This window comes from Pollicipes pollicipes, unplaced genomic scaffold (genome assembly GCF_011947565.3).
Source record: "Pollicipes pollicipes isolate AB1234 unplaced genomic scaffold, Ppol_2.1 Scaffold_6686;HRSCAF=7923_pilon_pilon_pilon, whole genome shotgun sequence".
NCBI lineage: Eukaryota > Metazoa > Arthropoda > Thecostraca > Pollicipedomorpha > Pollicipedidae > Pollicipes > Pollicipes pollicipes.
Genome location: NW_023596921.1, coordinates 44,790,075 through 44,810,984, shown reverse-complemented (window position 1 = coordinate 44,810,984; position 20,910 = coordinate 44,790,075). Strand labels below are relative to the sequence as shown.

The 20,910-nt window shown below is 48.8% G+C and overlaps 1 protein-coding gene across 1 annotated transcript; it reads right to left on the bottom strand.

Moving 5' to 3' along the window:
- Positions 1-19,997: 19,997 nt before the first annotated feature.
- On the bottom strand, positions 19,998-20,701 carry LOC119108412 (DNA-directed RNA polymerase III subunit RPC7-like). The gene is made up of 2 exons (XM_037231983.1): positions 20,321-20,701; positions 19,998-20,280 (listed from the first exon to the last, which is right to left on the bottom strand). The coding sequence occupies exons 1-2, from the start codon at positions 20,659-20,661 to the stop codon at positions 19,998-20,000; spliced, it is 624 nt and encodes a 207-aa protein (XP_037087878.1). The 5' UTR covers positions 20,662-20,701.
- Between the last annotated feature and the right edge of the window lie 209 nt (positions 20,702-20,910).

The following is a 20,910-nucleotide window of genomic DNA, read 5'->3' as shown; positions in this document are numbered from 1 at the left end:
GGCAGCTGCTTGTTGTGCGCCCGACGTACGAGTCGTGCCAAATCTGCATTGGGCGTGATGTCGCCTTCCGCTGCCTTCACACCATTTCCACGGTCTTTCACAGACACATGAAGGGCACAAGTACTTGCCACACTCAGAGGTATTGGGCGCCCAAGTAGGCACGTGGCCAGGCCAGAGACTGGTTGGCCAGTTTCTAACAAATGGAATGAATACTTATGAGCACTGAGGACCAGGTAGCTGCTCACACACCAATAATTGTCACAGCAACAATAGGATTGATATACCCGACCAACCGGACCGGACTAGCCGACAGGACCGTCACGGGACGCCACAAACGTCTCCCAAGAACAAGGTCTGAGATTCGCGCGCACTTTTTTATGCGAACTGACGGTAAAACCGTATTGAATTTGAACAATTATCAAGCTAAGTGGTACAAAATATTGATCAAACGTCCCACACAAACTTACGTACTTCAATACTGCCCATCAAAACACAGACGTTTCTTGCTACGAAAGCACAGATCACGTATAACAAACTTAACAAAGTAAAACAAAGCCTAAGCAGAGAGCGAGGGAATGGGCCCGAACGAACCCGACGAATGGAGGGGTGTGCAAATTGCGGACAGCGTCTCTGCTGGCTACGCCACCGGACAAATGAAGACAGAATATCCGGCGTCTACAGCTAGCCTCATGTCCTCCAAACAGCACCGTTTTAGTGATTTTTTGCGGGTCCTGTTCCTTTGCAGGCGTACGTTGTGCAGCTGCGCCTGGTGATGAAGAGACACCCGTCGGTAGGTGACCACCAGAATCCTGGTTAGCTCGGTGCGGTGACTTTTCAAACCGCCCGAAGTTTCCAGGAGGTGGTGGCCTGGATCTCACACGTCATCGGTACCGATGCAGTATACCCACCGCACTCTTCAGCATCCAGCCAGGGCAATGCATGATAAGCTACGCCCAGCTGCACAGTTGTAGCGGCGGGAGCTCCCCTCAGCACCTAAGGACCACCCCTTGACTGCTCCTGGAGAAGGATTAATCAGCCTACCGCGATGTTTCAGCCACAGACGGTGACATGGGGATGTAGGGTTGTTGAACTCATCAGTGCTTCTTGGCAGATGGCCTTGGCCTTCCCTGTTCAGTGCCCTTCGGACACAGTGACATAGAAAAACTGCATTGGCGACTGCGAAGATGTAGTCCTGGCCGGCAGTCAGGATCGTCCAGTGTACTGAGCACCTCGGTGGGTGTCGATGTCACACGTGCCATCGGCACCCCGCTAACTGTGAATGTGACCCACAGCCAGGATAGATTGGGACACAGTCTTGCGATGTTTCTGCTGCGTCCTGTATGAGTGTCAGAATGTAGCGATGAACTGCCGGGCCCTCAGGGTGTTGTCTCATCCACCTGAGAAAGCATGGATGGATGGTAACGAACGCGGTAGAACCGTCGGACTTGGGCTCAGAATTAGGGGTTGGCTTCTGGGCTTTAAGACACTGGGCTCTTGTTCTCAAGATCGGAAAAGATGACAAATGGATGTCCTGTTCTCAAACAAGCGAAAACAGTCTGCCAGACAAGAGGGGCAGCCCAATTTTACCCCAGCCAAGGAAGTTTTAATGGGTAGCTCGTCAGGTCAGTGTTGGTAGTAAACAGTGGAACAATGGAGCTTACTTCTATGGGCATACATTGAGTGGCCATTGATCGCCCATTATAAGTGATTATGCACCAGTGAGCAAAGGCAATGTTTGTGACTAATTTTTACATAGTTTTGCCACTGTATTTTGTATACATCAAGCCTTGTGGCTGAAAGCAGCGGGGAAAATTCTACATCTCACACCATAAAGTAGCTTTGCTGGATGTTACTTAAAACTTTTATCCATGTCATGTGTATGAACGTTTGGGCGGTGCGACTTGGGTGGTGGGTTCACGGTGCACGCAACAAGCTATGCTTAGCAGGTACTATGAACCCAGTCACCCATGCAAACTAGTTGGAACAATTTTTTAAAAAACGTACGGGGAAATAGTTTCAAACTTGTTGGCGAAATTATCCTACAGGTACTTCGTACATGGAACCAGGACTGATAGAACCACGTTCGAATTATTGAAAAAACATTTGAAGCCTATGAAACATTGTTTGCAAAACAATCACAATACAATATTCATGTTCGAATGATTAAAGAAACTAAATGTTCAAATAATTGAATCGGCATTTGAGCCATGAAAAATTTTACTTGCAATTTTGAATTTGCAAGTAAGCTGAGTGGAAAAACATTACTAAGCAAATATCGCCAAACTGGCAAAGGCAGGTAGTTCAATTTTTCCCTAAGTTTAAGTTCCAATCCACGCATAATATTTAGATAATTCAAAACTGTTTACTTGGACGTGGCAGGCTTCTCCTGGCAATGGACGAAGAGGTGAGCTGTGTAATGTGCATAATGCTTATCTATGTAGGCGGTGAAAGGTAGCAGTGTGGGTCGATCAGTTCAAACCAAACACAGCCTTTGATATTATCTGCATCAGTTTCTGATCCCCGGGAATGATCGGCGCTCAGGAGGCCCAGATTTCGCTCTGCAGTGGCAGTTCTCCTTTGCTACTCATATGAAAGGTACAAAAACAACAGCAAATATCCACTTGACAAACCAAAAGTTGTTCTCACGTAATGACGTATGATACTAAGAATTAAAGGCACACCATGACAAAACTTTTGCACAGGCAGGCACCCTACCTACCACGAGCTTTTGGGAGTGCACTGACGAACATTGACCCGTGAAATGTACAACCGCCAGTACTGCTGCAGTGATTTTTTTGCACTGTGACAAACACACTGTGCTTACCTTAGCAACAGGTAATGAAACAATACGAGAACTTGACACAGCATGACTGCACTGTTTATTGCTGAGACGAAGCAGCAGGCAATGCAAAGTGTCATTGACTTCCATGTTACATAGCACACCACCCAGGAGCCAGGCAGGACGTTTATTCAACAGAAATTAGTCATTTACAATATACCAAATGTACAACATTGAAAAGGTACTCAGCCGGTGAGGCTAAATACAAGAAGTCAGACACCTCAGTTGAAAAGTTGGAAGAGGCTGTCAAAAATTTTAAAACCTGGAGTGCGCTGACCCCAACTAGACCATAACTGCTTCCCTTGAAATAGAACCAGGCAGGCCTGACGGGCGCCTCCGACTGGCACCACCATTATCAGCAACAATAACATGAAAATAACAAATTCATGCCCAATCAGGTATATCCGTGGCTTGTAAAGATCATGTTACTATGCGATATATCCAACGAAAGCCATAGAACAGCGAAGCATCCGTCACCAACACACAATACCGATCGCCTCCATTGTACCAGGTAACTCGCACAAAGATGGCGGCGCGTTTTCACATCCTCGCGGACAGGTGTTGTCATATCTAGTCCTGTATATCTATGTATAGGACCCTATCAAAGATTCAGGTAAAAAAATGGTATTTAGAACGTGCCATCGAGTCAGAAGCCTTTCCTCGGGCAGATCCACTTGCATCGACCTATCACCGCGGTGAGTGGCGTGGAATAAATAACCTGGGTGTTATTTTAATGAAAACCTGTTTTGGACATCGCCCCGTCAGGCGATCGTGCAGATATTCCTATGGGATCCTAGTGGCGCTATTACATCATCGTCATCTGATGCTAAAGAACATCACGCATGAAACATTGCAATCGCTATTCCTGCTGAATGTGCTCTACTGCATAACTATTGTAGGCGTGGCGGGTGCTGCACATGTGCTGCTGCTATCGACAGCGACAGCGACAGCTATTGACAACTATTGTTAGCGAACCTTCCAATGAATCATCACAGAATCGTGCTGCCCGGGGGTAGCTGGGCTGGCTTTGTGTAGGCGAGCAGCTCACTGAGTACCAAGTATGCGTACATGAGCATATCACATGGCAACTGGAGAGCCAGATCAACTGACAACGCTCACACGACCAACTTACGTTGCGCATGACATGAGCGAGAGAGGCGTTTCGTTTGCCGCCCGCTCGAACTGAACCGAGTGACAGTGATTGCTTTCTGTTCAGAAGCACAGCAGCTTGGGACGGTGTCTCCTGAACTGTAGCAGGCTTGCAGCGGATGCTAACTGAAACGGGTGGTGAAAAAAGGATTCGGAATTGAAGGGCAACTGGCTAATCGTATGTGGGGAGAGGTCGGGGGCGATTGTCCTGGATGAGTTGGCAGCATGTTTTGCATTTGGTTGTACCTTAACTGAACTGCATATGCTTTTTCCATTAAATTTTGAGGTGCCAAAAACGTGCGGGTGACTGAGTTGGTGATAGCCACTTATGCTGGCATTCATGCAAAAATACACTTAAGATAACCTAAGCATATGATAGAAAGTTATACCGTGAGTTCATTTTTAAATAAACATGAGAGAGGCGCAACTACACCAACACCCCCTCCCCTGCTCCACAAAGCTGGTGCGTAGAGGTGTTCAAGGGTATGTTTTCCTTTACCCAATGCACCCGCCACCCATGCCACTTTAACTATACTCATCTGCGGCCCATCCCCACTTAGTTGTTTCCTGTCATGCATCCGTTGGTAATTGCCGACCATTTTAGCTATAATTCATGGAAGAGCTTGAGGAAAGTTAACACTCAAATTTGCTCCTTTGCTTTCATAGTGACAGAACTGGGATGCATCAGAGCTACTTATGACTAAAGGAAACACAAGCAGTGACATTTTGTAGTGCTTTGTTAAATATTTACCCCAGGTTTTATAAATGTCTTACCGCTACCCACATCTAGACTTAGTAATTGTCCAGAACTCTGCGCCCAAGCCTAACCCATTAACCATTCTATATGGGCAGTGGGTACCCATGGGTTTAATGCTGTAGATTGTGTGTGTATGTGTGTGTGTGTGTGTGTGTGTGTGGTGTGTGTGTGTGTGTGTGTGTGTGTGTGTGTGTGTGTGTGTGTGTGTGTGTGTGTGTGTGTGTGTGTGTGTGTGTGTGTGTGTGTGTGTGTGCATGTGAGTGTGCTTGTGTGTGGTGCTCGTTGCACATCATAGCAAATTCAGCGTTTATGATCTTCTTGGTTGGTTGTTTTGATAGAGAGTTAGGCAGACCAGCGGCGTCAACTGTGCATTAATAACGGATACACAAAAATTGACGTTGACAATGTCACGAAGTTCTCAATAAATAGTTTCTTGTCAAAAAGGCAACCAAAATAATGACACTCAGGAGCGTTATTACACATCTTAACTGTTTTACACAAATACCGTGACCCAATCCCGGAATGCTGATGAGAAAGTGTTGCGTGACATTGTCCCAAAACACTGCACCCCTCTGAAAAACTAAGATTTGTTATGTCTTACAAGACCAGAAACATCCTTCCTGGTTATGAAAAATAGGTTTGATCGAAACCAGACAAAGTTGAAAATACCATTGCAGTTTGTTTTTTCGGTGTGCTGCCGTGGGTTGTAAAACCCGCAAGATAAGCTGCATTAACCCGACTACAAGTCTCATCCGACATTGAACTATGCACTTTCGAGAGGAGGCACCGTAAGCACATGCACATGCACACCACAGAATTGCACTCAACAGGAAGGATTTAGTCATGAACACCACTTTACTGTTGCATTCCACAGATCATATTTAAACGCTTCATCACACTTGACGCGTCGTACATCAGAGACATTGCACCCATTATCAACATATAAAACTAATTAATCGCGTAGCTACCACTATGGGACATGCGACTAACAAGACAAACATTTCCTCCCCCCGATCCATACCCACCACACCACTTGACATGGTTAGCTTTTTCTTGATAAGGTGGAAATGCAGAAACTTTCAACCGTACTGCCTTTACCCAAACCACGCAGCATGCCAATAGTATTTTTCAAATGCCTTCAGCGTGAGGGTTGTAGGGATGCGGTGGAAACCCAACTTGTATTCACGCCTTCTGTGTGTGAACTCACCGAAACATTGACAAAATATATGACCGTCAGTAATATTTCATATCGACTGATCGAAAACGGCAAACACACCATAAGAAGCCTGGACAAAAAAGTTAATAAACACAGATTTTGCCGCGGTGTTGCAACTAACAGTGCATATCAGAGAACCCGCTCCCAAAATACTTCGATATATATTTATACACGCATATACACACACGTATCTATCTATCTATATATATATATATATATATATATATATGTATATATACACGCCTACTGAGAAGAAAGTCAAATTTGTCAAATTACGTTGCGAATGTTAGTTTTGAACTGACACTTTGAGGCGTTGGATAGACCTTAAGTGAAGGCTTTCTGTTTGAAGTACGGCACCGCGCGGTACATCTATCGTCTTCTTCCTTAGTTGTTTTCCACACGAGGTAGGTTCAGCTGGTGTAACTGTGTGTGCCCGCATGTCACCGCGTGTCTTGGATTGCGTGCGGACAGCCAGCCTAATTGAATGAGTACATCACACATGTGCTCGCATTTTCGCCGACCTGGAACGACCCTGGCAGCGAAGTTGAAGACCTTTTGCAGTTTTGATGCGTTTGAAGGGCATACACTACTAGACACTTGGACACAATAGATGCATTGGACAAACCTGGGCATCGGGGATCCTAAATAACGCGGTTGGGGGATGCGCGTGATTAACGTTTAGAATTCCCGTTAAAACACCAATGCACTTGCTAACCAACCACCTGATCTACATGGCAGCTGCACGCAGGGGTGCACGATTTCGAGATATCGCACGGTTTCTAAACACTACAACACCTGATCCATGAACACTTGGACGAACCCGCCACCCAAGTTGCGGCGCCCAATTTAACGGGCGATTTGGCCTCTGCCGTTCCGCTACACAGGAGGGCGGAGGGGCTGTACGTGCGGTACAGTTCTGCGACACGGGTGCCACGGACTTGGGTTGACGCTGCTGGCCGGTTGCCAGATGACCTTTCTGCGTCAGCAGGCAGGTGCCAAGGAGAATTCTCGCACATACAGGGTTCTACGCCAACGAAAAGCTGACCGCCGGAGGAGGTGGGATGGCTAGATTACACTCGAAAATTACGACTCAAAACGGCCATGTAGAAAAAAAGGTGACCATGAGATTGACACACCAATGCGGAGCATGGTCGACATCCCGTCATGGAGCGCCTGCGGCTCGGCGGCCACATTAGCATACACACAGGGGTGTCGCTTTTTTAAGTCGGTTGGGAGCTCAGCCGAAAAGGGGAGCCTGGCCTGCTCCAAAAAAGAGGAGGTGAACCTGGCGTGCTCCAAAAAAGAGGTGAACCTGGCCTGCTCCAAAAAAGGGGAGGTGAACCTGGCCTGCTCCAAAAAAGAGGAGGTGAAGCTGGCCTGTTCCAAAAAAAGGAGGTGGGCCTGGTCTGCTCCAAAAAAGAGGAGGTGAACCTGGCCTGCTCCAAAAAAGAGTCATTTCTCCCGGATTTCGGCCACTTGAATTTCATCTTTGATTTCAAAATGTAAAAACAGCTTTTTTGATATTTTGTCTATTTAGTACTGCTTTCCTGCGAAGTACTACTAGTAGTACTACTTCCTGCGACTTCCATTTCAGGTTAATATGAGCCGCCTTTTTGTGAGAAGCTTCGAGTGCGGGTTGATTTACATAAGACGCGTTTTGTAAATCTTAAAAAGGAATCGCTGGTGACTACTGCTGTCGATGATCGTGTTGTTATATCCACCACAGTCACGATTATATGACGAAAACACTGTGCACTGTACAAATACACTTGCCGCTTCTGGGGAAAACATGCATTACCTTTTAACTGGGCCTCCCTGAACTTTTGAAAGCTGCCACATATTGCAGTCAGTTGCTCCTAATTCCGATCCAGGCGTCACCATTTGAAAATGTTGTCAAGCATTTGCAGACTGGCATATGAAGGAGTTGCCATGCCAAAAAGGAGGTACATTTAGGGTATTATTTGGTACAAAATTGATATGATACTAATAGTGGTGTTTTGAGGTACCCACTACCCAGTAATACCTATAGTCAAGGTCATTGTTCTGTATTTGTGTGGTCCAGTATTCTCTCTTTGCTCATCTGCATTGGGGGAGGGGGGCTTAGAGGAGCATTGGGGGGTCTAGTCCGAATTCGGGGGGGGGGGGACTCAGGCCCCCGAAAATGTATAAAGTGACGTCCCTGCGTTCAAAGAACCATGGGGAAACCAAGATTAAAACCCAAGCCCTTAATTTGGGAGCCAAATGCGTTAGCTGCTTATGCATGAGTCACCACAACATGCTTGATGATTTCTTCGCATGCTAAAATGGCTTAGCATATGAGTGGTACATATGTGGTTTTCAAGCTAAATGCTGATGCGTACTCGCGCGGATATTGGTTTACCGTTTTAGTGACCCCCTGACCAGTGCTCAACATTCAGTGGTGCAGATGGTGTGCTACAGAAACCTTTTGTTTTTTTCATTTTCACTTTTCACTTTTCTTTTCAAACTTTTCAAACATTTCACAAAGCATTTCAGCATGATTTGCTACCACGTCCGAGCGTAACGATGTGCTGTCTATATCCCCTCCTCTACTTCGCCTTGGTTCCGCCCCATCAAACCCCACTCCTTTTCATGAGTATAATACATGGGCAGCCCCTATGTTCGATCCCGAGCGGGCCGTTGCCATAAAATCCTGCACCTTGGCACTTCTGGTACGATAAATCTCATTTTGTTAAGGTGTGTACTGTGAATGATAAATATTACAGTATAATAACAAGCTAATACGACAACATCCACGCCATGTATCCAAATAGCAAGTACAATAGCAAGACTAAAGTAAGTCTAATTTTATTCGTGATGACACAACAGGCAAAATGCTGACTGTTGAAATGAGAATGAACACACAACAGTGATCCCAAAAGTGATGTTGCAATTTCCCTAGTTTCGGGTTTTCGTCAAAGAATTTAACTAGCCGATGAACTAAAAAAGTACGTAAGCTGTCAATTACATTTGCGAGAAATATTATGCACAAAGATGAGACAGTAGTAATAGCCTTATTCCTCGTAGAAAAACCAGTACAATGGAGATATAGATGCTTTGATATTTTCGCAACTTGTTAACACATCTACGTTATATACATATATAAATATATATATATATATATATAGATAGATAGATAGATAGATAGATAGATAGATAGATAGATAGATATCCCTTCTCCTGGTTTTCTGAGGGGAATAAGGCTGTTACTACTGTCTTATTTATGGTCAATGAGTGTAAGGTTTTTAGCATGGAGGGTCATGCATATTGGACAGACGAGCATTGTCTGTTGCATTGTAAACCTTGCACAGGCTGTGGTCACGTCACTTTTATATAAAAGCTTTAATATCAATCTTTAAAACAGTTAGTAAACGCTATCTCACCTGTACCTCATTCCCGTTTCCGTCCGGCGTCGGCATCCAGACTCAAATGGCCACCTAGTTCGGTAACTGCTGGTTTCACAGAAGCTTTGCGTGAAATTTGTTTGCTTCATTGGCTATTTTGTGACGCATCAGTGGGGGCACCATAGGCGTTGGGCTTCCGCTGGGACGTGCCACTTCCATCCAGACCGCAGCGCCGGCTTCATCTGGTTCACCAGACTCCGTCTTTGAAAGGGTTACGCTCTGGGGCTGGCAGTTTTGTCGTGAAACACAGCGGCACAATGACATTCTAAGCTGATGCGAAGACGTGGAGTCACAATAAAGTGACGCCATAACTGCGTGCCATGATCTATAACGCAATAACGCGATATCGCGCCACGCAGTGACGCAGCGGCGCTAGTGTAATGACGTCGCGATGTAGTGTCGCGGTGACGTTGTGACGTGAAGTCGTGACGAAGGCCTGACGGCCGTCACCAGTTGCGGCCGTTTCCTCATGAGAGAGCAGCCAATGGCGCAGAAACAGCGGCCGGCGGCGATCACGTCCCAATCAAATGGCCGGACCTGCTCCGAATGTGGACGGCATGGCAGAGCTCGGCGGCCGTCCCCGCACTGTGCACCGGAGCAGGGCAGGGCAGGTCCGGCGGTCATCCCCGCACTGTGCACCGGAGCAGGGCAGGGCAGGTCCGGCGGTCATCCCCGCACTGTGCACCGGAGCAGGGCAGGACAGGCCCAGCGGCCGTTCCTGCACTGTGCACCGGAGCAGGGCAGGGCAGGTCCGGCGGTCATCCCTACACTGTGCACCGGAGCAGGGCAGGGCATTGCCCTTGCTTTTTGTTTTGGACAATTAAATTGGAGAGTTTGTCATAGGCCTAACATCTTTGAATTTTGTGACCTCAGTAACTGATGTTCCGGTTTGGCCTTACTTACACACAACCTCGTGCCCAACAACACGATGACCTCAAAGTCCATCCGCCGCGCCCTCTTACACTTTGAAACCATACCTGAAGAAGCATATCCCAGTGCTCTTCAAAACGCCTACCGCTACCAGTTACTTTTGATTATGCACCCACTTTCCTAACGAATCTGTTCATGACCTTCGTTTAGTGTACCTTGAGGAGTGCTCCTTCAGGGCGTCCCGAAGCCTCAGTAAGGCATCCATGGGCCCGCCGAGCCAAGTGGGCTCCGCTCGCCCCAGTCTTGGCGCCGCTCTCGGAACAGACTCCGTTGTCAACGGCCCCGTGTCGGCCTCGCATTGGCCGTCGGCGCACGGAGCTCGTCGATCGCGGCGGGTCCTGGCGCTGCGACCGCGCGTCCCGCTGCTAAGTGGCGTCGCGCCGTCAATCTCGTCGGCACACAGACCCCGGCTCGCCCTGACGCTCCCCGCCGGCAGCCGGCGCAGCATCCGGCTCGCCTCTCGCCCACTTCCGTCTTTATTCGCGGCAGATCACCATGACAACGGGCGCGCGCCCGGGACCCCGGTGCAGGAAGAGCGGGCGTCGGGCGGGGGGCGCGGGCGGGCGCGGGGAGCAGGCACCGCGCGCCGCCGCCGACGCGACTCCGTACCGGCACGTGGCGACTTTTCATTATCGACGCGCACAAAGCGGCGCCGGCGGCGCGCGGCGCCGTTATTGCCGCCCGGGCGCCGATAGACATCGTAATTAGCGCGGCCGGCGGATGACGCGCCGGAAACGTCCCTGCGCGGCAGACCCTGATAGCTGGGCACCCTGCTCAGCAGGCTCTGATAGCCGCACACCCTGCTCAGCAGGCCCTGATAGCTACACACCCCGCTCAGCAGGCCCTGATAGCTGGGCACAGTGCTCGACAAGCCCTGATACTCTGGCGCGTTGTTCCCAAAAACCTGTTATCCGAGCATCCTGCTCGGCTGGTCCCGATAGACAGGCAGCGTGCTCGGGGATCCCAGGTAGACGTGCACACTTCTCGGCACGCCCCGATAGCCGGGGACTCTACCCTCCAATCCTCGATAGCCCGGCGCCTTACTTCCCAAGGCCTGATATCAGGACGACCTCATCGGCAAAGCCTGCCTTCAGGTCACACTCGTCGGCGGGACCTGATATCCGACGCCTCGATCGACTGACCTGCAGGTCATGACTGCCGGGCACTCTGCTCCCCACGTCCTGCTAACATGGTGCATTGGCAAAGCAAACTTGCTGCTTGGTGGGGGCTGGGAGCTTGATCGGAGAAGTTCTGGAGCCCTTTACCCTGCCTGCGGGGCGCTGCGCTGTTGACTGGGGCGCTCTATGTTGAGTTGCCACGCACTTTCAATCATTCGGTGCCAGGGTCTTCCAAACTTGTACTAGGTACTTTCTATTCGCTCAGAGGACCCAATGCTGTCATGCTGTTAATAGCGGTCATAATTAAGGAAGTCGCGGTGCTTCTTGGGGTCCCTGACAGCACAGCAGGCCCTCTCTGAACCAGTTCCCAGTGAGATAAATCATGTATCTGCGCCTGATTAGCGTCATCACGTTATGTAGGAAGGATGACGTGTGCGTTGAGTGGCAGGACCTAGAAGACATGTTTAGTTTGACTGTATATTCGGTAGAAAAGAGCTGGAAAGTAAAGACAAAACTCTCATGCAATTCATCCATTTCCGATCAGTATTTTTCGCTGGAAATGCATGCACACTTCTGAGGTGTTGATGCATGCGTTCACTAAACGGCAATGTGCCCCATTTCCAACTACCTCAGACAAGCAATGTACGAACAATATGCATACAACATATGTGCATGCAGACGTAAAAGATCTTGATTATTAATGCGTACATTCCTGTAAATGCCTAAATGACATGCAGGGCTGGCTGCGGCTGACCAGTTTTTGCGTCCGTGGCTAGCTGGGCTAGGCAACAGCGGCTGACTGATTTTGTGACCAGGACATGGCTTCATAAACCAAAAGTACCCGCCGCTAATTGCGACCGAGATCTTAAAGCTGCGGTCGACATACTGGTTTCACAACATGATTGATTGAGGGACTGTTAAGTCAGGTGAATGGCCGTTAGGAACTCACGAATAAGTAACCGAAAATTAAAAACATACGTTCTGTGACGTGTCAGACGTGAAATATGAGTATAAACTTGTTGATACTCATTCAATGAGATGTCGGTAATTAGCCAAATTCAGGTGGACACGTAGTTAGTAGGTACAAATAACTAGATAAAAACATCCGATGTTGCTATGCGACATGAAATAAGTTTCGCGCGCGTGTGGTGCGCAGGTCAAGTTTTCAATGAAACTTTTTAGTCGTGCCTTGTCATCGCGGAATCCGGCACATTCCTCTCGTGTCCTTGACGTAGTGTTCCCGTTGGTCGTGTTGTGAGCCCAAATCAGCTCTTGACGGTCATCTATACGGTGTGGTCCTTTTTGTGCTAAAAAAAATACATGTTGTACTGCATGGTCCTTTAATGCGTCATGATGTTTTTATTTTATATTTTTAGTCAGAGCCTGTTGATTGCATGGATTGCTGGAATTAGAATCCACGCTAGTCAGCGGTTGTTAAGCGATCCCTGACTCCACCATCCGATCGTGAAATTCCAGGTTAACGGCATAATTTTGCGGCGAAAGTTTAACGTACCGTAATGCTCACCGCGGTCCGTCCTATCCACTGCCATCGTTTGGCCTTCAGTGCGGCTGCTGCAAGCCAAAGCTCTAGGACAGAGCTGCAACCGGCCACGAGCCATCCCGACAGAAGCGCACAGCGAGTGCTTAAGACGACTTGAACCCACCGTGCCGCTGGTGGGTGAATCCGAAGACGACAGGCGCTATAACTAACTGTGATACCTTGAGAGACCTGCATTGATTTATCCTTTGCAGTTGCTGAAGCTTTTAACGCATCTCTAGAAGCAAACCATTGCTGGCATCGAGTGCCAACCAAAAGCCTGGCTTGTCCGCTTTTCTCTTCTCTTCCCACTTCTGCACCTGAAGATGGCAAGGCCGAAAGTGTGTGGGTTTTGCCTCTGCGCTTCAGCCTACTTCGTTTTCTTCCCGCACTCTTAACACGCGCGGGTGGCCGGTTGGATACCCTTTGCTCGGGTGGGGGACCAAACTGACCCCCAAGATATCAAGAACAGAAAGAGCTAGAGACACCAAATCACAGGGCGAGTTGGTCTGTACGTCAACTTACTTAGGTCAAAGTTCGAGTTTTCTAGGTCATGACCCTTGAGTCAAATAAGGTCGAACACGGCGAAGCTCCAGATTGGTATCCAAGGTGCCCTAGAGCTTAGATACTTATTTTAAGCAAGCAAAAGCTCACATGCTCATTTAAGGTCAGGGACCTTGTTTGACCTTTCGATGGTCATAGTAACAAAATTACGCAGGACTGTTTTAAGCTTTGCATTTGAATAAGCGACAAAGATTACACTAGGCAGTATGTTCCCAAAAACGAAATGTTGACCTGGGTCATTCTGAGTCACGGACCTATTGTAACCCTTGATAAGTTCATAGAAAATGCATTATGTGGTTGCTGCCACCAATATATTGGAAATAAACACCAGAAATTATCTCATAAAGCAAGCCATAGAGAAATTAAACAGGTTGATCTTGACCGCGGTCTGACCTTCATGCCTGACCCTAGGTGAATGAAATTTGTTCATTAAATTGTGTTGCGTGAGAAAGTACCTCAAAGATGGGTGACTTCGTTTAACATTCCGTTGCTGCATCAGATTGAACGATTCCCTAGAAATTGGCTTCGCTGAATCCATGGCCTGACTTTGATCTGCCGTAGGTCAGCAGCCTTACGAGGTACATCTAAACTTTTGATACACCTTATATACGTGAATACATTGCAACCGCCGTCGTCATGACGACGGCGGAGCTTTTCCGTCGTGCTGAGTTCTTCAGAACTGTCTGCAGGGCTTTGAATCTGCTGAGGGCCTTTACCAGCTGTTACTGAATGACGTCAGTACAAGCACACATTTGTGATTGGCACAGCGGGCGCCAAAGGCCAGTTACCGACAAAGGTATTGATCGAAACCTGAGCCAGTGTACCATTGTAGACCACGTCATGCTCCTTTTCCCAAACCCAAAGAGCGCGGAAAAACACACTATAGGAACGCCATGGAGAAGAAATCAAAGTCATGGTATTATAACTACCCTTTCCATTCGTGGGATAAGGGCTTCATGTTCGCATATATCTTGTCTAAACAAAGTGCTTCAAGCTTTCGTGGCACCTGTTACACGCAAATGTCGACAAATCAGTGTGTTGCAAAGATAACAGAGCACACATGTTGGAAAAAGCAAAGCAAATGAAATGTGCTACTTTCCTAGTGGTGAGCTGGGATTCAATGAGATTTTTCCCGCAGGAGCAGCTGCTTCAGAACGACATTTTTAGCTATTCACAAGGATTTTGAGAAGACTTGGGCTACTGGTCGAATCGCCAATATCTAACTGATTTAACAATAGGTAATATGTACGAAAAGCTGGCATGCTACCTTTCATTCTGCTTCATTTCTGTCCAACAAAGTGTTTCAACAAAGTTTTACTATCCCTCGCATTGGCATGCGTGGGTGGAAGGTCTTGTACGGCGTTTCTCATTTTCAGCGTTACAATTCAATTTGAACTCCTAAAACTCCGTACAGGCAACGGTGAGTTAGTGTTTCATGGTATATATAATCATTGTACATTTGATGTGTCGTTCCCGTGCGGGACTTGATATGTTTGACTTTATTTAAGGACCGAGAGAAAGGTCCGCCAACGATGGCAAACGAGCATCTGTCTTTGAAATAAAATGCGGCCAGCCCTAATAACCAACTTCACATATCACTGAAATGTCTAGCGGTATCATGCATATATATTGCGGTGTTAAAAACCACTTTACGTTTAGGTCATCGGAACACCTTCCACTTTCGTTCGATCGAGAATTTTATTACAAGTAACTGGTAGGCAAAGGGGCTGGCGAAAGACGGCTAGGACCTTAGGACCTTAGGACCTTAGGACCTTCAGTAAATGTTTGTAACCCGTCCTGCTGTCACTCACCACCGAAATCAACATTAAGGTCAGCGATTGAGGAAACAATAATCCAAATAACCTGCTTTTTTAACAACGATGAAAAGATGATAAAGGGGAGGATGTGCACCCAAGGTGTGCTTTCACTGAATTAATCGATGGCGTTGAGCAGTGAGAAGGTTGAGAAGCTGGATGTAACCACGCTCTCCTCCTTTCCGGCACACCTTATTGTATGCTCTTCGCTATCACCGACCCTAAGGGACTGAAGCATGTGTAGACCAGTGGCCTCGGAGGCGCCGGCTGGTGGCGCCGGGCCGGTGCATGCCGCTGCTGACCGCCCGGCTGCGGCGGCCAGGTGGCTGGCGGGCCGCCGGGCCGGCCGGCGCCGTCCCCGTCCCGTAACCGGAGTCGGGCGGCGACCGCGGGCCGCCGCCGTACCGGCCGCTCCCCCGTTCCGGCCTGTTGAGCAATCTGACTGGCCCGACTGGAAGGCTGGAAATTAGGCACTGGCGACGGACGCTGCCCAGAAGAAGTGCCCTGTCGGATCTGGTGAGGTCACGCCCGCCGGACGCTGTAAACACTCCGTGGGGGAGCGAGGGAAGAGCCGGGCCTGAAGCCCTGCAGCGCCAGCCGGCAGTGGAGAAGGTGACGCATTGTGTTCTTGACTGGTCCCATGAGGCGTGCGCCATCCATGGTGCGCGGGGAAGACCCCATACATCCTTGCACAGGGGAGGCCCCATACATGCATGTTGTACTCCACCAGCGTAGATGACGAAAAATATTGTTGAGTACTTCATTGACGAACGCCGGATAGGCTCGCACTGAGACGATTTCGATGTAATTATTTTGTCTGACATATATGTCTTTGTGGACGTCCTTAGCGTATTAGTTACGGCTGTCATTATAAGGAAAGATATGCAAACGAATTTACTAACGATGTCGTTGCGGCGCATGGTTTCTTTTCAGTTCGGGGGGGGGAGGGGGGAAGGGCACGGTGAAGCTCCCTTTAACTTGTGCTCCAGTCTCAACTTCGAGAATCAAACTGGGCCAAATCCGGGGGGAGCGGGGGAGGGAGGACCACGCTGGTGGCCCTTTTGTTGGGAGTATGCTGAGTTCTTTCAATGCCCCCTCAAATTACTTGGCGAAACTACGCCTCTGACGACAATGGGCAATGTTCAATTTTGAAAACACATGCGTTCATTTGTAGACATGAGCACAATTTTCAAATAGTTTGGCTGGCATACGCACCCAAAAGCATGCGTACCTTGCGTAATAACCCTTGTGTGCTTCATGCCGCCGATGCGAGTGTACACAAACGCACGCAGGCAAGCACCCCCATGTGCGAAAGCAGTCGGGACATAGGAACACGCGCGACCTAAGATATTTCGCTTCCTGGCGTCTCGACCCGCAAACGGCTCGCGCCTTACGGCCGCTTCAGTTCGCCTCTGTGAGCCGTGACCTTTTGGGGGTTCCTGATCGTTCGCGACTCACTAGACCAGTCAGGGATCACTCGAACATCACGAGGCCCTGATGTTGTCCCTTGCCTACCTTGTGGTGCATTCGCCGTGGCAAATATCCTTCACAGCCTCGGAGTCAGCCGACCATTCTGGTGCTCTGGGACGCTTCGGTCGACTGCACGCCTCTTGATCGTTTTGGCCCTTGACCATTTAAAGTTCACTTGACTGGTGAAGCACCTTGTTAGACCAGAAGCCTACGAGGCGTCTTGGGGCCATGACACCCCACGGCAACTCTGACTGTTTCAGATCCCTCGGCTGCTTCGAGTTTTTAAGTGCAGGCCGGCCATTTGACCGTCTTTGGGCGCAATCTCCTTCTTTGGACATTCACTTTTTCGGTGTCTCGACATGTTCAGACCTCGCTCATCTCGGGTCTTCCACCGTGTATGGGCTGTGTGGCCATATTGGGGCTTCTGCCTCCCTTGTCGGCTTGGGTATTCTTGACCGTATGATCGTGCAGCCACACATTCATGGTTCACGGTTCACGGTCCCTTGATGGAACGGCCCGTCGTGGGCAAGACGGAAAGCGTCGACTATATGGCGAATTTTCATTAGGTGGACAGGCTGTCAATGAGTTGATCATGCAACTGAACAGCTTAATTAGTTTTGTCCTTTCCATGACCGCGCCGTTCCTTTACCAAGTAAAGTGAAGATATCTTGCTGAGTTGTTGCATGCCATTCTAGTTACATGGGTAGGGATTCAAGATGTTTTCTACTAAGGGACTGTATATATTTTTGGTGATTATTTTCCACGACCAAACGTACTATCAGCCAATAAAGTAAAGAGCCATGTTGGAGGGGTGCGTGTTGTTCTAATAACATGTAAATCCTTTTTTGATCCAGGTTTGAATTATTTAGACAGCTAAGACTTCCGAGTCTGAAGTTAGGGTACCTGATGACTTTCAAGATACGGACGCTTTGATAACCATTTTAGGGCGAAGAAAAGCAGAAGCTTTTCCGTCATACGAGACCTTCTGTTATTTATGGCAGAAAAAGGAGTTCCAGTGCCTACTTAACAGGTGAAACCCAACCGGCTCTGCATTTTATCATCATATTTTACCGGTGTAACGCGCGGAGACAGCAATGAATTACAGTCAGGCTCCCTGACGGCGACTCAAGAGTGATTAATTTGTTTAAAGGACGTGTCCCACCTTTAGGGGAAATGTTTCGAACACATAGCCAAGTGAAACCTCAGGACTAGTTACATCTAAACATAGCACTGGGTGGTGTCCACTGCAGCACTGCAGACATCATAACAACATCAAAATTATTTTCGAGTCCAAAGTACGCTGTCAACGCTTTATAACAGCACATCCTTTCCCTCAGTCGCGACCCGCCGTCATTATGCACGCCATGCACACCTCCACTGGTGCGAATAAAAGAACGTTTGTTGTTGGCCCAGCCGACAAGGGCCTGCCACCGAGAGGCGCATTGGTTGAAGTTTGAACCAGTGCGTCACATGAACCACGTGATGCTTCCATTCCCACTGCCAGTGTGCGTCAAAGCGCCGCCTTGTAAACGTTAGGGAAAAAATTCAAACACAATAGTATTCCGTTTAATTCGTAAAATGATTGCTTCATATTCCCAAATATTTTCTGTCTAAACAGTGCTTTGAGCTCCCGTGGCATTTGTTACACTAACATACTGACCCATTAGTGCGTTGCAAACATTACAGAATACGCACTCTGGAAAAAAAACAAATCAAATTAAAGGTACTGCTTTCATAGTGGTGAGCAGGTCGTCAAACAAGATTTCTCCGCAGGGTCGACTACTTCAAATAGAAATTCTGAGCTTTTCAGAAAGATTTCGAGAATACTGGTATTACTGATCAAATTGTACGCGTCCGACGTAAGAATAAGTGAGGTACAAAAAGGTGGAATACTCCTTTTAGGACGATAACTACTGATGCCGCAGACTTCACACAAGTCCATGTTTGGTCTGCAATCACCGGAAGCTGTAACTATAGCATCATAATTTTTGCATGGGACTGGAAGTGGCTGGTCGGCAGGAATCGGTGGAAACCTGATAGGGTGATGTGGTGATGTGAGACTCACCCACTTTATGGAAAGTCCCTGTGTGGACATAAGCGTCAACAATTTTCCGATCGTGCATCACATTAAATGCAAATAGCTTAAAGGTAAAAAGGTGAATACATCAAATCTAACAACCCATGACGAACCAATGATCCTTGGTGTCGTAAAGCACTGCGTCAGTATTAAAGCAGCCGGCCAACCGCGCAGAAGTGCTTTGTTCAGACGGTGGCGCCACAGCACGCACACGTCCCTCACGGCGTCAGCGCACCAATGCGGCACCAGACTTCCGTGAGATCCACAAGGCTCCAAGTTCAAAACTGCATGAACTCCGTGGCGAAAGGCCAGCGACTGGCAAATAGAAGCATTACGTGGGAATAATGCCGTTGCTTCCCACGCATTGCATCGTCATTTTTGGATGGTCCTATTCGTTTCAAGGCTGGAATGGACAACAACCACCTTAATGGTACGCAGTTTGTTACTTTTTGAGGTTAGGCTTTTTCAATTCCTTGAGGCCTGGGAATTTCGAAATCCGGCTGGTACGGCAGCACGTAACAAGTGCCAGGTATATTGTTATCCGGGCATTTTTCGCCGAGCCCTTCATCGTCCGCCTACGCAGGCATCCAGAAGACGACGGCAACCACAGTCATAATCAAAAGAGTGAGTAGAAAAGGACGCAACAATTCAGTTGTGGGTAAATACAAAGCAAATTACTCACATCGAAAGCTCAACAGAATAATTGCATAACAATTATTCTTCAACGGTCACCGCCGACGTAATTTTCTCTATTTTGTGCACACATCCGCAAGCCCCTGTGCGTATCCGATAACAGTCACATCGTTCCTTACAGCTCTTACCAGTACACTGCGCCAGTCATGTTTTCCAGCAACACATACGCACCACCGGCTGCTGCGACCCGAAGAGCAATAAACACCGTGCTGCAGCACGTTGACTTAGGGGGTAAACCAGTTAGGCTCACATGCTGGTTACAAAGACGTTGTAACATTTTCAACACGAATTCAAACCTTTTTATGTCATCTTCGCCGATAACTGGAACATCGCAACGTGGCCGCATAGTTGAGACTGGTATTCAGAAAGGGGGCCGACCCTAAAAAATCCTGGACATATCACAGCAGTGCATCAAAAGATCGGCCCCTCCTCCAACGCATCGTCCTCCGCTTCCAGGTAATCCTCGCCGTTATCAAAAAAGTCATTGATATAGTCGGTACCCTCGTCCAGTTCCACATCCTCCGTCTCGCCCACTTCCTCCTCACCCGAGTCCACGGCGCCCTCCTTGTCCTCCTTCTGCTCCTCAGGGTCGCCCAGCTTCTCTCGCTTCTCCAGCTGGTCCAACTTCTCAGTCACATCCTTACCGCCGCGAGCCGTCTTGGCCGCGGTCGGCGCTACGCCCGGCTTGTCACGTCTGCGTTTGCGAACGGTCGTAGCGGACAGTTTAAGTTCACCTGGTATCCGCGAGATGTCGGTGTGTCCGGTCCGTCTGGGGACCACCGGCGGCCTGTTCCTGATAACGGTCCGAGTAGCGCTCTATGCAGCCGCGCACCGCCGGGGGCGTGATGTAGAACGGCGAGTCGCGCCAGAACATGGAGAGCTCCTTCTTGATGACGAGCATGTAGTCGTGCTGGACGTCAGCCACCAGCGGCAGCGGCTTAGTGTTCAGCGGCGGGAAAATGGGAGGCGGAGCGAGAGCGGCCTGCGGCAGGGCCTCGCCGCGTCCGAAACCCAGCTGCTCGACGTTGAACGACATGGAGGCCCCGCGACCTCGGCCTCGACCGCGTCCACCCATCGCTGCGGCGGGAGTGGCGTCCCGGGGTAGCGGACCAGGCTGGGCAAGCGTCGCGCTCGGCGCGCCGATCACACGGTCTGCAGCGGCTCAGTCGTTGGCACGGCCGCTGGCGTCGGCAGCTCCTCCTCCAGGTAGTCGTCCTGAGATCACACAACACGTATTCAGTTCGCCCAAGTGCTGTCCTGCAAAACGTTTCCTGCATCGACCAAGGGACACACGGACAATTCGCGGTCATCCAGGACATTGCCG

Coding starts and splice junctions, on each gene's coding strand:
- LOC119108412 (XM_037231983.1), bottom strand. CDS start 20,661: ATGGGTGGACGCGGTCGAGGCCGAGGTCGCGGGGCCTCCATGTCGTTC. Junction 20,281..20,320: donor CGACATCTCGCGGATACCAG/GTGAACTTAAAC, acceptor TCGCAAACGCAG/ACGTGACAAGCCGGGCGTAG.